Raw genomic sequence first — 14,068 nt, forward strand, 5'->3', positions numbered from 1 at the left:
TATTCCTTTCGCTGAGCTCCCAGTGCTAGACTTTATGCTGATCATGTGCCTGAAGCTTTTTGTTTGTTTTTGTGTTAGCTCTGCACAGGGCCAGTGAGGTCACGTCGTTCAATCCTCGTTTTGGAGACAGTGACAAAGCCCAGGACATGGGGGCAGGGAGGGTGGCTTGCTCAAGGTCAGTCACTGGGTGGCACTGCTGGGGCGAGAACTCAAATCTCCGGACTCTTGAACCTTTCTCTCCCACCTCGCACAGAGCGGGTTCAGAAGCCCCCCTTTCCTGAAATGGTTCCAGTGTCTACACCATTTCTGACTCCTGACCACATCTGGCTCCACTGGCTGACCTCTGTCTTCTGGCTGCTGCCCTCCGTCCTAGCTGCCGACAGAAGCCCCCACTGGCTATTCCCACCCGCTGGGATGCCCCGGAGCCCACAAGAGGGCTATGGTGTCACAGCGTGCACAGGTTTCGTTGCCATGGGCGCCTCGCCCTGGCGATTTGTCTGTTGGCATCATGGGGCTGCAAATGCCCGGTGCCCAGGATAAGTCTTCTAAGTTATTTAACCTAGTAAGACCTCTTGCTGCAGTGAGTGATGTGGAATGTTTATTTGCCTCCCTTTCGGTTTCTTCGGAATTAAGGCAAAACAAAGCGATGTGTTCGTAAGTGCACCCCAAATACCTTCCCGCACGTGGGCAAACACAGGCCTGGACGTTGTCTGAGCCGCCGTTCAGCTCCTCCGTCGGCCAGATGGCCCGAGACCCATCCCACCCTCTCCTCAGTGGCCGACAGTGAGGTGGGGGGAAGGAGCCGCCTATCTTGTGGTCCCAAGAAGGTAGCACAGCATGTACCAAATGGTTTTGGACTTGAAAACTATTAGCTGGCTATGAAGCCAGCTAACCCAGCCCCCTGCTCTCAAGGTGAACAGCGCACTACAGAAAACAGGAAAGCCCGTCGTGGGGTTATTTTAAAGCCCCTTCAGGGGCAAACATTTCTTAATCCTCCTGGAAAAAATTCGGAGTCAAAACGAACCATTTTCAAGCCCCAGACAGGATTCCCGAAAATGAGACTGGCCCCTCCACCTGTCCGCGGGTCCTCAAACCTCGCTGGACAGGCACCTTCAGACCTCTGGTCCTACAGCCTAGTCCCCACCCGCAATTCGAATGACTTCTGGGCTCACGCTGCAGAAGTGGCACATGACTGGCTCCAGGTTCGGCTAGAATCGTACCCGCCAGATGAGTGGAGGAGGAAACAGGGAAAAGGTACCAATGACACAGGACCAGGCTGCGGGATGGGGCAGGTCACATAGTCAATGGTAGTGTTTAAACCCAGAGCTTCTCAGGCTTTTCCTTTACCCCAAATTTGCCCCACTCTATCAGCTACTGTAGAGATCCAGTGAATAAAATACTACCCTTGCCCTTCAGGGGTTCATCGTTAAGTGACTTGGGGAGTTCAGGAAGCAGCTCCTTTTAAAACGGGTGTTAAAATGCCTCAGAATTCACATAAAACAAATGCGTAATGAGAAATACAGGGGTTGACAGAGGGGTGATGTTGTAAGTGCACAGGGCTTACACATAAATTAATGATCAGGTCTACTTTTATTTTTAAGTTTGTTTATTTATTTAGTTTTAGATGGGGGGAGGGGCAGAGAGAGAGGGAGAGAGAGAATCCCAAGCTCCACGCTGTCAGCACAAAGCCCCACTCTGGGCTCGATCCCATGAACCGTGAGATCAAGACCTGAGCTCAAATCAAGAGTTGGACGCTTAAAGTACCGAGTCACCCAGGCGCCCTGATTAAGGTCTACCTCTAATTAATGAGGTTGAATCAGGAAATGTCCACAAAAGTTAATCATCTCAAAGGATTTTGATCACAGCACTCTCCTCTCCAAAACCTATCAATGACTCCTTCGTGGCTAAAAGAGAGTCTCCAGGCTGGCACTGGCCTTTCCATCACTCAGCACGGTGGCTTACACAGACCAGAGATTCAATTCAGTCACTTGGCAAAAGCCACACAAGGCAAGGCTCTAAACACCTGCCCAGTTCTTCTTCTCTCCAGGCCTAATGAATATGTTTCCCAGCTCATTTTCCCCTCACCCACCTACAATTAATTTTAATTAAATAGTTCTGAAGTATCCGTCGTACATACAAAGCGTGGAGCCAGAGCTATGAAAGTGAATAGACCCTGTGACAGAGGATGGGAGATCCTTGAGCTTTCTGCCCTCAACTACAGACTTAATTTTATTAGTAACCTTATCGTCTGTTGCCTCGCCAGCCCCCGTGAAGGTGGTATCTCATCTATCTCCAGCTAATTCGGCCCAAGCTTTGAATCCCCTCACTTCCTGTTTCTTCTGAATCTGGTTCCAGCAATTATTCTCTCTCAGATATTGTTATCCTCCCCTTTTCCACTGGATTCTTCCCCTGAGCCCTTAGGTATTTTAAGTCACTGTATTCTTGTTTGTAAAACTCCAAAACTGTTGATTGGTGACTGAAGGGCAGGCTCCAGCAGAGGGAAGACTGAAGGTAAAGGGCGGTCAGAGGAGGCAGGACAGAACGGTTTGCACGGAGAGACAGAAGGAGGAGTTTGGGAAAGTTGACCCTCTTCCGTTGGTTAGTGTGGGAGGATGAGGGAATTATTGACCAGGGGGCCCGGCTGGAGGAAGTTCTCTCTTAACGGCCTCTATCATTCCTGTGGAATATAGTACCATATTCAAGATCCCAAAAACCCACTCAACCCACTTGCCTTGATTAAAGAAGAGAGGAGGGAAAAGGAGAGATTTCTCTTCGAAACTGACAGCTGTTGTACATCTCACACTATAAATAAAACAGGAGAAGAGATGGGAAAACCGATGCAAAAGAATCAGCCATATATGGTTCCTTTGAGTGAGTCTAGGGACCCAGACAGAGGCACTGGATTATTTGTTAAGGTTCATCCACACTCAAGGGTAAGAAAGACAAGGTAAGGTTCTGTCTTGTCCACTACCGCCTGCTTCAATGCCCAGCCCATAGTGGGTGCTCAACAGTAGTCTGTTCAATGCGTGAATAAACTTAAAAGTTCAAACACTTCAAAGTTTTGTCGAGCTTTTTGATCAATGTCAAAAACAGCCAGCTTCCTGGCCATGTCACCTCACGGGCAAGAAGGGCCCCCTGCCTTGAAATTCTCAAAAATATGAACCAGGGGCCCCACATTTTCTCTTTGCACTTGGACCCACACATTCTGTAGCCTGAACTGGTTAAAAACAACAAAAGCACGTATTTCTACAAAGATGGTCCTAAATAGACGGTTTACATATATATACGAATATCAAATTATTCGTAGAGGTTTATCTTCAAAATTAAATAGTATACTTCAGGCTTACCTGAAATTTTGGATCGTGGTTTTTCTTTCTGAAAATATGGTTCATACTCTCTGTAGACAATTTTCTGAAAGGAAGTTGCAAAAGGATTCGAACTAGAAATAAAATACAAAAATTAATTTGAAAGGCATATAAGACATCTATATCTCATCACAAGACAGATGGCTTTCTCGTGTCCTCAGATATGTGGTAGGAACACCAGTATTTCAATTGTGTTTCAGAAACCCAAGATTTTATAAACATGAATAATACGTGAAGTTAATAAAACAATTATTGATCCCTTTAAGAATATTCTGTTGAAATAACTGTTCTTTCCCAAATTGAGTCTGCCTTAACTAATGTACTCAAAATCCATTTTCTTTTTTTGTTTAATCTTTATTCATTTTTGAGAGAGAGAGAGAGAGCATGGGAGGAACAGAGAGAGAGGGAGACACAGAACCCGAAGCAGGCCCCAGGCTCCGAGCTGTCAGCACAGAGCCCAATGCGAGGCTCGAACCCATGAACCACGAGATCACGACCTGAGCTGAAGTCAGATGCTCAACCGACTGAGCCACCCAGGCGCCCCAGAATCCATTTTCTAAAAAAGGACCTAAGATCATCGTGTGAACCCAAACGTTAGGCTTAGATTTTAAATGACTAAACCCACAACCAAATCCGATACGAATAAACACATGGGCAATTCTTTAACTGACGAATCAAATACATATGTAAATTATCTGAGGAACACGGCAAAAAACCACTGATTTGGTGGACCCTATTTCTAGCTGAGAAGTTGGAGATGGGCTAATGGAGTAAAAGCCCTGCGGATTCACCCTGGAAACCAAACAAACAAATGAAAAACCCACGTCTCAGAAAATGTTGAGTAACTTGTCCCGAGGAGGATCAATGGAAAAGTGGCAGAGCCAAGACTCAAAGAGGTGAAACCCTTGTATTCATGGTAAAGTATCACACAAGGGGAGTCAGGGAGAGCACTGAGCTTGCTTCTGGCCTTTTTTCCTTCTGCATCGCTAAAGCTGGGCACAGCGTTCCTACTGCGGTCTTCCAGATGAAAGGAAACGGGAAGGTAGTTGGGGGAAATTTCTCAAAAATGTCTAAGCCCGTTGAACAAACTGGCTTTGTGAGGCTTCCTAATCCAGAGAGGGTGGCCCCCCACCCCTAAAATCAGGGCATCACAGAATGGGATACTCACCACCTTTGCTGCAGTATCTATATAGTGCAGTAGTTAAGACAACACGTTGTGGACTCAGTGTCTGGGGTTGAATCCCGTTTCTACCCCTTGTTAGCTGTCTAACCTTCAACAATGTATTTAATCCATTTGTGCCTCAGTGTCTACAAGTGTGAGATGAGAATAATAGTGAAATCTTCAAGGGGCTGTTACAAGTATTACGTAAACGGCTACCTGCAAAGGGCCTGGAGCCCGCGCATTGTAAATATCCAATACGTGCTAACTAGTCATATTTTTAAGAGGTAATAAAAGTTGGTTTTTAGTCTCCATGTTTTCCTACCAAGCAGAAAAATCGTCAATTGCAGTAATTCTTAAACTTTTTAAAATGTGGGATACAAGAATTGTGTTAATGTTTGGGGGCAGAATTTAAGGAAGTATGAGTAAAGTATTTTGGAAATGAGTAGTTAGCTATTCAAGGTACTGGGTTCTCAGTCGCTGAAAGCGTTCAGTAGAAACTAGACAACCACTTGGGGGGTGGGATTGGTGCTTAGGGTTGGGGGGGAGTAGAAGGTCAAACATCGATGTTAAAAATGAACAAAATTACCTCTGAGAGTTCTTAGAACCCAAGAATCTTAAGATTCCATATGGTAGCTGTGTCCCTCATGTGGGAATCCATTTCTATTTATTTAATCTTTAGTACATTTGAAAACAACCCTCCCCTCCCCCACCCCCGATCTTGAAATACATGACCACGGATGATGGCATAAAAGCTTTACTAAGCAGAATCAGACTTTTGTGTGGGGTATTTTAATTTTTGTTCAATAAGGGCATATTTTCTACCATATTTCACTGTACATATTGTGTGTACATCCTGAGGTATATCTGTTTTGATTTCGAACAACTGAATTGCTATTCAAAAATAATCTAAGTAGAAAGCTGAAAATAATAGGATTTCCAACAACAGGCATGATGAATTTTTCATTTATGAGGATTCTCTAAAACTGATTTGATCATAATAAGAATCATATAAAGCTAGAACCCTAGAGGGGAAAAAAATATACGTTTTCGTTTTCAAGACCTGTTACCTGCATACATGTAAGTGACTGAACAAGTTTCCTTAGGGAAATTTTCAAAAACATTTACTTCAGACTTCAAACAAGAATAATGGATATATGTCACCTCTCAAAGGCATTCTCCTGCTAATACTGGGTGAAGTAAGAGGGGAGATCTTTGCTTTGTGCTAAAATACACTTTGGCAAAGAATGGAATTGTCTAGACCCATCTCCTTAAAGTGAGTGCCATTCAGCTGCGGGTGCAGGCCACTTGAGCACAAGCTCTGAGTTTAAGCAGCCAGATGTACGGGTTAGATTTTTCACTAGAAAGTGCCAGAGAGAGAAATGACATGATCTGAGGTTCAAAGATATTGACAGTTGGCCTCGGTTATCATTCCACGGTTTGGGAGCAATGATTGGCACCAGGGTTATGACTCTTACGCGAATTCTGGAAACTCAACCACAGGGTGAGGGGATCGGATAACCAGTCATGGTGCCCTGTGGACTCACCATGTGACTCTGTGACTCAGGCTTTTGCCCTGTGTGGTTCTGCTTGTCATTTTCGGAGTCAACTACAGAAGGAAGAGCAAACTTCCAAGCACAAGCACGGGGTGCCCCCGCGAAGGCAGCAAAGCGTGTTACTGTCTGCCCACGAGCAACAGAGATTAATGTTGGGAAGCCTGTTATTTTCTTCGGGGTTTCTGGCAGTTTCCTAAGGCTGTGGGTGCGATCTAGATAGATCATCGACTTGAAAGACAATATTTAGGGGCGCCTGGGTGGCTTGGTCGGTTAAGCGTCTGACTTCGGCTCAGGTCATGATCTCACGGTCCGTGAGTTCGAGCCCCGCGTCGGGCTCTGTGCTGACAGCTCAGAGCCTGGAGCCTGCTTCCGATTCTGTGTCTCCCTCTCTCTCTGACCCTCCCCCGTTCATGCTCTGTCTCTCTCTGTCTCAAAAATAAATAAACGTTAAAAAAAAATTTTAAAAAAAAAGAAAGACAATATTTAAAATAAATTTTTTGAGCAAGGATTTCTTCTTATTACAAGACCAAGATACTATGTAGTACTCTCCAAAATAACCCAGTTACAAAGCAATTCTTTGAAGGATCTAATGCTATACGCTACAAGACTCTTGAAATATTACATTATTTTTTGGCAGATTGCTTTGGTTTTGTAATTGTAAAAGAGGAACATGTCTTTCACAATCACGTAAACTGTGATGTTAAGTTAAAAAAAAAACTTGAGTCACACTGAGAGGTTGACCATTAAAAAGTATAAAAATATAACTGGAAATAGTGAGTAGGTCCTATAATTTGTTTCATTGCTGGGAAGTCTTATTTTTTTAACCTTTCAATTAGGAAAAATAGTTTGCAATTCAAAGATAGAGTTTTATTATTTCAGCCACCTTTTCGTTACATATGTCTGTTAACAGGGACCCTTCCAAAATAGCCCGGGGTAGACTTTATCCCAGGGACTAAGAATGTGAATAAAACGAGCCACGTGAAGTGGAAGACAAGGTAAAGGAATAAACATGTTGCACATTTACGGACGGCTGATGGTCTGAAAGTCATTTGTAAGAACACAACAAAATTGTGGCAATTTGGCGACCGCGATTGGGCACTCTGCTTGTAATGAAGGCCAAAGCGTACATCTTTAGTTTTAGAAGAGGAGGCCATGTGGAGGACGAAGTAAACAATATGTAACTAGAGGTTCTAGAAAAACACGAGCCTTCCCAAATTCTGGCCTGGGACTTCGCAGGAAGGGCGAATGAGGTGCTTCTGCATCCATCGCCGCACTAAACCCCCAATGAGCCGCTCTAACGAAACTGTATTCACCAACTCTTGAAAGCGGCACCTGTGTCTCCCAAAACCTCGGAAGGACGCACACTGCATCGTGGAATACGCTGCCTCGCTAGAAGCAAAACTGGCAATTCCGTTTCCAAACTTAGCGGTAAGGTTTTTTGCTTTTTAGTTTTTCCCGCTCTGTTTTGCTGCGCACGCCCCGCGATTGCAAAGGAAGAGCTCCCTAGAAGAGGTAACTTGATGCTCCCCGGGGGGGAGCCCACCGGCCACCACAGCCGCCTCACCTCGGGTCTGCGGGCTCGGGGCGGTAGTCCCAGCGGATGCCCTGCGCGGCCACGTAGAACTGCCTCAGCCGCGCCGCCTCGGCCCCCGGGCGCCCCCAGCCTGCGCAGCCGGCGCCCAGGACCACCAGGACCCAGAGGCGCGGGCAGCCCGGGGCCATGGCTGCTTCCCCGCTCCCGCGCGCCGCCGCCGCCGCCGCCAGCCGGGGACCTGGGCCGCGCTCGCGTCCGCCGCCGGTCGCGCCCCGCGCAGCAGGCCGGCCCGCCGTCGCGGCTGCAATGCGCCCCGGGAGGCTGCGGGTGGCGGTGTCCTCCCGCCCTTCGGCCGGGGCGCCGAGGCCGCCGCGGCTTCCAGCCGTCCTCCCCTCCCAGCGCCCCTCCGGGCCAAAGGGGGTTGGCTGGGTCCCCGCCCGCGGGGACGGGAGGGAGGAGGCAGGGCGAGGGGCTGGTGAATGTTTTACCGCAGGTGGAGAGAAGGGCAGAAATGGAGGCCCTCGCGGGCGGGGCGGGGCGGGGCCCAGGGGTTAACGAGCCGCGGGCAAAAGCGGTCCGGCCCTTGCACCCGCTGAGCCCGCTCCCCCTCACCACCCACCGCGAAGACGTCCACACCTGCTACGCCCTCTGCAGTTCCCAGTGCGGCGTCACCCCACGCCCCTAGCCGCGTCGGTCTCTCGACCTGGGGGAAAGGGTGTTCTGCTGTGGTAGGGGCACAGGGACACCTTGCAATTGCAGGGGAGCAAGCGGGGGCCTGAGCCCAGGCACGCGGCCGGCGGGCCTGGACCACCGCACTGACTGCTGCCCGCGCCCGGCTCTGGCCGGAGGAGGGCCCGAGGCCACGGAGGCAGCACCGCAGAGGCAATCCGTAGAGCAGACCTCAGTCCCACTCCCCGCGCCGTGCTGGCTTGGGTCGGCGACGCAACCTCTTTAGAGCTCGGTTTTAACATCGGCCCGAGAGGGGGATGAGAGGGATGAGAGTCTTTCCCCCGATGCAATTGTTAGCAAGATAAAAGAATACTGTGAGGTGCCCGACTCGCCCGCGGCTGAGAGGAGCCCGCACACGCGTATTACTCCGATTGTGTTTTTCCCGCTGCAGGGGCCCCCCTGTGTCTCCCCGAGCACTGGGCTGTTTCACGGGGCCTTAAGATCTTATTTTGCCCTTGCTAGAAAATCGGAGGCTTAGGTTGTCCGAAGCATCACTATCGCTGTCCGAGGTTCCCCGAACCTGCGGGCCTCCAAGCTTCTGTCTCAACGGTTTGTCTCGGTAGATTGGATACCTTGTAATGGGGCACCTCGCACGAGGTGATGTCCCGTGACGTCGGGCCCCTGCAGGCTTCACTCTCCCTCCACGCAGGCTTCTTTCTGTCTGCTGCTTTGCCGATACTACTCTGCCAACTTACAATGCCCATCTCTTCGTCTTTGCTGCCCACTGGTTGAGTTCAAATCGAGTCCTACCTATCTCCCGGTAGGAGTATCTCCCGAGTCTCCTGGACTCAAGTTGCCTTTCCCACTTTATGAGCTCCTACAGCAGTATTCAAACAAAACACTCGTATTGCTCGCCCTCTGTTACTTTGCCGGGATGTCTATCGTTTCCCCAATTAGGTGATCAGCTGTTAGAGCAGGAACAGGGCCTTACTCTTCTGTATCTGTGACAGCAGTGGTTTGAAAGCCGGTCCACCATCAGAATTCCCCAGAGGACCTTTTACAAATGGCAGATTCTGACTCTGGACACGGGGCCGGTGGCCACCGTCCTGCCACACCGGGCCCAGTGATTGGCCTAAGATAAGCAGTCAGAGATGCTGTCGACAGTATATGAGAAGCTTTTGAAGAGCAGCGAGTCCCTAAATCCCCCAAGGTTACCACTGAAGCTCTTGCAAAGTTACTGTAACCCTTTAGCTAGACGGTTTTGCCATTGTTATCTGCATATGCACCCACGTGTTGTTTGTTCTGCATGACACGTTTACTGCCTCACAGAGACGAGGCAACTGTACCGTTTGGCTATTTTTTGGCATCAGTTCCAGATAACTACTGTGTAACTTTCAACAACCTATGCATTAGACATGTGGTTTAATAAAGAACATCTGTTCTTTCTTACAGAACGTTCAGGTGATAAAGATTTTTTTTTCTGCCTCTCTGATTTCCTGACTTCTTTTTCTTCTCTGATTTTGTGTGTTGGGGGTGGTGTGGTGTGGTATATATTTGCCGACCGAATGAAGGGTCAATCTACCATTGGGACAGCAGTAATTATGCATTACACTGATGTAAACAAAATGATGTACACAGACCTTCTTGAACAAAATGTCAAATAATAGAGCGTGGTATTTGGGAAGAATCCTTTTAATTGCACATTTGAATTTTGGTCTTGAGGTCCTTTTGGGCGGACTGACCGGTGGAGGGAAGGCGACACGTGCCTTCCTGTCTTGATTCTCGGTCTTCTGCACCCTCTGGTGCCAACCAGAGGCTTCTCGGAAGGCTTGCAGCCAGGGTGTGATAAGCTTCATGAAGGGCAAGCCCTGGAGACCCCAGAAGATCTTCTAGAAGTCCCCTCAAGTCACAGACACCACCCGCCTCCCAACAAAGTAGAGTATGCCTTCCTCCAAGCCAAAAATAGAGGCATTTTTTTATGTTTCCACAGTCTGGTCTTCTGGTAAGTCAGATGCTTCAGTCTCTGGCTAATGAGTCTTTCAAGAAAGGGACAGCTGGGCAAAACCCACAGACCACTGCAGGCATCCAGTCCTGGCTGCTGAGGCTTAAGGAAGAGGTGAAGCAGGAAGGGTGGGTCGAGAGTTCGGGCTTGTGGCACAATCCTTCTGCTGTCATCCAGGACTAATCTACAGGAAACTTCATGCCTTTTTTTTTTTTTTTTTTTTACAAGTATTTCCAGAAAGCTGCAGCAAATATGCCACAGTTACAGCCCAGTCTGGCAGGAAGCCTGATGTTCAAAAATAGGATCCTATGGAGTTTGAGTGAGGTGACCAGGAGGACAGGTCTCTGAAAATGAGACGAAAGAAATTGAAATAATTACATGTGGCTTCAAAGCAAGCAAGCAAGCAAGCTAGCTAGCTAGCTAGCTCTTAGCATTTCTGTCCCTGAGGATCAACATAAGCTCTTTCTAGATTCTAGATAATCTGCCATTTAGGCTCCTTTCCTTAGGAAACCCAACTACTCATACTGAGCTGTGGGGGACAGAGAAAGTAACCAATTATTTTTGTGTTCCAGCAGGTCACATAGGGGACCGGCTGCATGAAAGTTTGTAGAATGTTTCCAGGAGTGTGACTTGTGGTCATCAAGCAAGGCCGCGGTGTTTTTTTTCTTTCTTTGTTTGTTTCTTTGTTTTTAATATATGAAATTTAGGTCCGCAGTGTTGTTAATACCACCGAGCGGCCATTAATGGGAACGTCACACATCCTGAAAGAAGTTATGTCTTATTAGAGCATTTCTATCCCGGAGGAAATGGAAATCCTCGCATAAACTTACTTTCTATTGTCACTCTACTGACGTACCCTGTCCCCTGCTGCCAACGCAATTTCCTTCAAGGCTTAAAAATTTAATACATGCTTAAAAATGTAACTCCTGATTATATACTAAAAAGTCAAGTTTTAGTATTCTTTCTCTTTCCCCCACTTCAAAAATATCTTCACGGGGGACTTACCTTAAGGGCTTGGGTCAAATGCAGCATTTGTGAAAACTCCGTATGTTCCTAGGTGGCTAAAGGACAGAAACACAAAGATTTGCCATGTGGTACTGGGGCCTTGATGACGGCGCAGCACAGAGTTCCTGAGACACCATGCATGAACACCCGACCCCGGAATTCTGCTTTGAAACGCTAACAAAATTGGGGCTCCTGGGTGGCTCAGTTGGTTGAGGGTCTGACTTCAGCTCAGGTCATGATTTCACAGCTCGTGAGTTCGAGCCCCGCGTTGGGCTCTGGGCTGACGGCTCGGAGCCTGGAGCCTGCTTCCCATTCTGTGTCTCCCTCTCTCTCTGCCCCTAACCCACTCGCGTTCTGTCTCTGTCTCTCTCAAAAATAAATAAGCATTAAAAAAAAATGGTAACAAAATTAAATGCCTGCAATATTTTGGAGATGCCATTTAACAGCTCTGGGCAATTTGCGCGGCACGTACACCCCCGTTAAGTTATTGTTGAGCTGTAGGTACTGAGTACCCGCTATGCCTCTTCCTGGGGAGAAGAAATCCTTAGAAAATACCCAGGCTTGATATCTGATCATCTGGCAACAGTTATCAAAGCATGGTAGTACTTCCCCCTACATTTGTTTGTTTGTTTTCATTTTCACAATGATCAAGAGTTCTACTGACATTTAGTGGGGGAAAGGGCCAGGGGCACTGGATAGCCTAATAGGCACACGACGCAAAAGATTTATCCTTCACTCCATACGGTTTTAGGATATCTACTCAATATTCCTATAGGTGAATAACCTCTGAGTCTGGAACTTATCTTGCTTTAACTAGAATAGCGTATTTTTTGTGTCTTTGAAATTACAATTGCCATGTGAATTGAGAGAAGGTTATAACAGGTTTTCCAATCCTTTACCAGAGTCATTCATCATTAAAAAAAAATCAGGTTGGTGCTGGCAATGCCTCTGAGGCTGTTTGAGTCACGAAAAACTGCTGGTCACTGACTGTTGGTCTTTACGGCTGTTGACCCAAAGGTGCAAGCCTCATCACATCCACTGGAGTAGTCCCTCGGCTTTAGCGTTTTATTTCTATCATGTATCACTTTCCCTTTCATTTCTCCTTTACTATACAATGAGTAAATCACTGATTTTTTAAAAACACTGTGTGTAGTTAGGATATATTATCTGTGTATTTGAATTTAGAATTAGTAACGGGGATTTTGCAAAAGTTTTGTTGCAAAAGGGGGACATTATGTACAGTCATTCTGATATATCACAGTGAGTTAAAAAGTCAAACTAGAAAAATTTACTCAACCATGCAACATGTCTCTCTTACCTTTGAGGGTTCAAGGGGCTTTCTCCATCATCTGGAATAAGCAAGAAGACACAAATGATTGGTTTAAAGGAAAAAAAACCCTAGATGAACGAGAAAGGTCATCAGTGGTAAGAGTCATTGGGGAAAGTCTGTTACTGATTTTCACACAGGCTCATTATCAGGGGTGCATTGGGAACGAGCTGTGCATTGGGACCCGTGTGGGGCTGAATGAAAACATTTGACAGTATGTAATCCACACTCCACTCATGTTTCCTCTCTTGCTTTTCAGTGACAACCTCTTCTTTGTCCTCTGGTCCTTGCCGTCAGCCTCTCGGCTGTTTTTGGTTGCTGTTGACATTGAGATCGCTGGTTCTTGAAACCCATTTGTTTGGCACTTGAGGTCCCCTGCCATTGCAACCTGTGTCACACTTCCCCAGCCACTAGTTGGGAAGCTGATTGTGTAAACAAATCCATACCCACATAACAAAGGCTGTTTTCTTTCTCTGGTAACATGGGTGACCAGGGCCTCCTGTCTTAATCCAAACAATGGGCTCGCGGAGTGGAAACTTTAAATATGGCAGCCGGCCTGCCCATCGTCCCGTGGAGAGATAAAAGGGGAAAGCATCTTATGGCTAAATAAATTTAGAAAACACTAAGCCAAATGAAGGGGAACAAGTATATTTATTACAGGGCACTATTGAGCCTTCAACGGGATAATGAATGTGCATTTTGAATTTGCAGGAGAGGAACAGAGTACGCAGCATTTTCCTATTATTTTGACCATAGAGTCCTATAAAGTTAAAATCGCATCGCAACGGGTCAAGGAAAATCGCCCATCCTCACAAATGAATTTATTTATTTTTATTTTTAAAAGTTTATTTATTTTGAGAGAGAGAGAGAGAGAGAGAGCACTCACACAAACAGGGGAGGGGCAGAGAAAGAGGGAGACAAAGAATCCCAAGCAGACTCTACGCTGTCAGCGTAGGGCTTGATCTCATGACTGTAAGATCATGACCTGACCAACGGAGCTACCCAGGCGCCCCAGATTTATTTATTATTAAAGATATTGGAGGATGGGCGGCTGCCGGTCTCTCGTCATGGTCTGGAGGGTTCTTTGGCAACGTCTCAAATCTAAAGAAAGAACTGGGGGGGGGGCGGCGAAGGCAGGAATAATGTGATTCCTACATGGTTACGGAGAATAGGTTCTAGGTCTTAGGAACTCTTGCTTCTGCCTTCTGGATTTGGTTAAAGAAACAGAAATGTCACACAGAGGGACTGGTGGCAGCTCTTTAAGCAGAGTGACGCTCTTTCTTTGTCTATCGTCCTACTCACCCATCCACAGGAGAGTATGTGCAGGAACTTTAGAACACCAGCCTCAATGTGATGGTGATTCTGTGAATGGAGAGAACTTACAAGTGCGGAACAAGAGGGTCTGCCCTAGAGCAGTTAATGATCAGAGCTGAAAGTCAGTTCCATGAGAG

General features: G+C 47.1%; 2 protein-coding genes across 8 annotated transcripts in view; both read right to left on the minus strand.

Annotated features, from left to right (window-relative positions):
• Positions 1-7,878, minus strand: part of F5 (coagulation factor V) — a 74,763-nt gene extending 66,885 nt beyond the window's left edge. The window contains exons 1-2 of the mRNA XM_042975831.1: positions 7,645-7,878; positions 3,348-3,439 (exon numbers count right to left, since the gene is read on the minus strand). Coding sequence (XP_042831765.1) covers positions 3,348-3,439; positions 7,645-7,802 — 250 coding nt within the window. The 5' untranslated portion in view covers positions 7,803-7,878. The remainder of the gene's footprint in view (positions 1-3,347; positions 3,440-7,644) is intronic.
• A 2,081-nt stretch (positions 7,879-9,959) lies between these two features.
• The window catches only part of LOC102964878 (selectin P), a 39,447-nt gene continuing 35,338 nt past the window's right edge, over positions 9,960-14,068 (minus strand). For all 7 annotated transcript variants that reach the window (XM_042975837.1, XM_042975836.1, XM_042975834.1 and 4 more), the window contains 3 exons: positions 12,609-12,639; positions 11,291-11,346; positions 9,960-10,629 (listed from right to left, as the gene is read on the minus strand). In XM_042975837.1, coding sequence (XP_042831771.1) covers positions 11,292-11,346; positions 12,609-12,639 — 86 coding nt within the window. In that variant the 3' untranslated portion in view covers positions 9,960-10,629; position 11,291. The remainder of the gene's footprint in view (positions 10,630-11,290; positions 11,347-12,608; positions 12,640-14,068) is intronic.

Source organism: Panthera tigris, chromosome F3, assembly GCF_018350195.1.
Source record: "Panthera tigris isolate Pti1 chromosome F3, P.tigris_Pti1_mat1.1, whole genome shotgun sequence".
Taxonomy (NCBI): domain Eukaryota; kingdom Metazoa; phylum Chordata; class Mammalia; order Carnivora; family Felidae; genus Panthera; species Panthera tigris.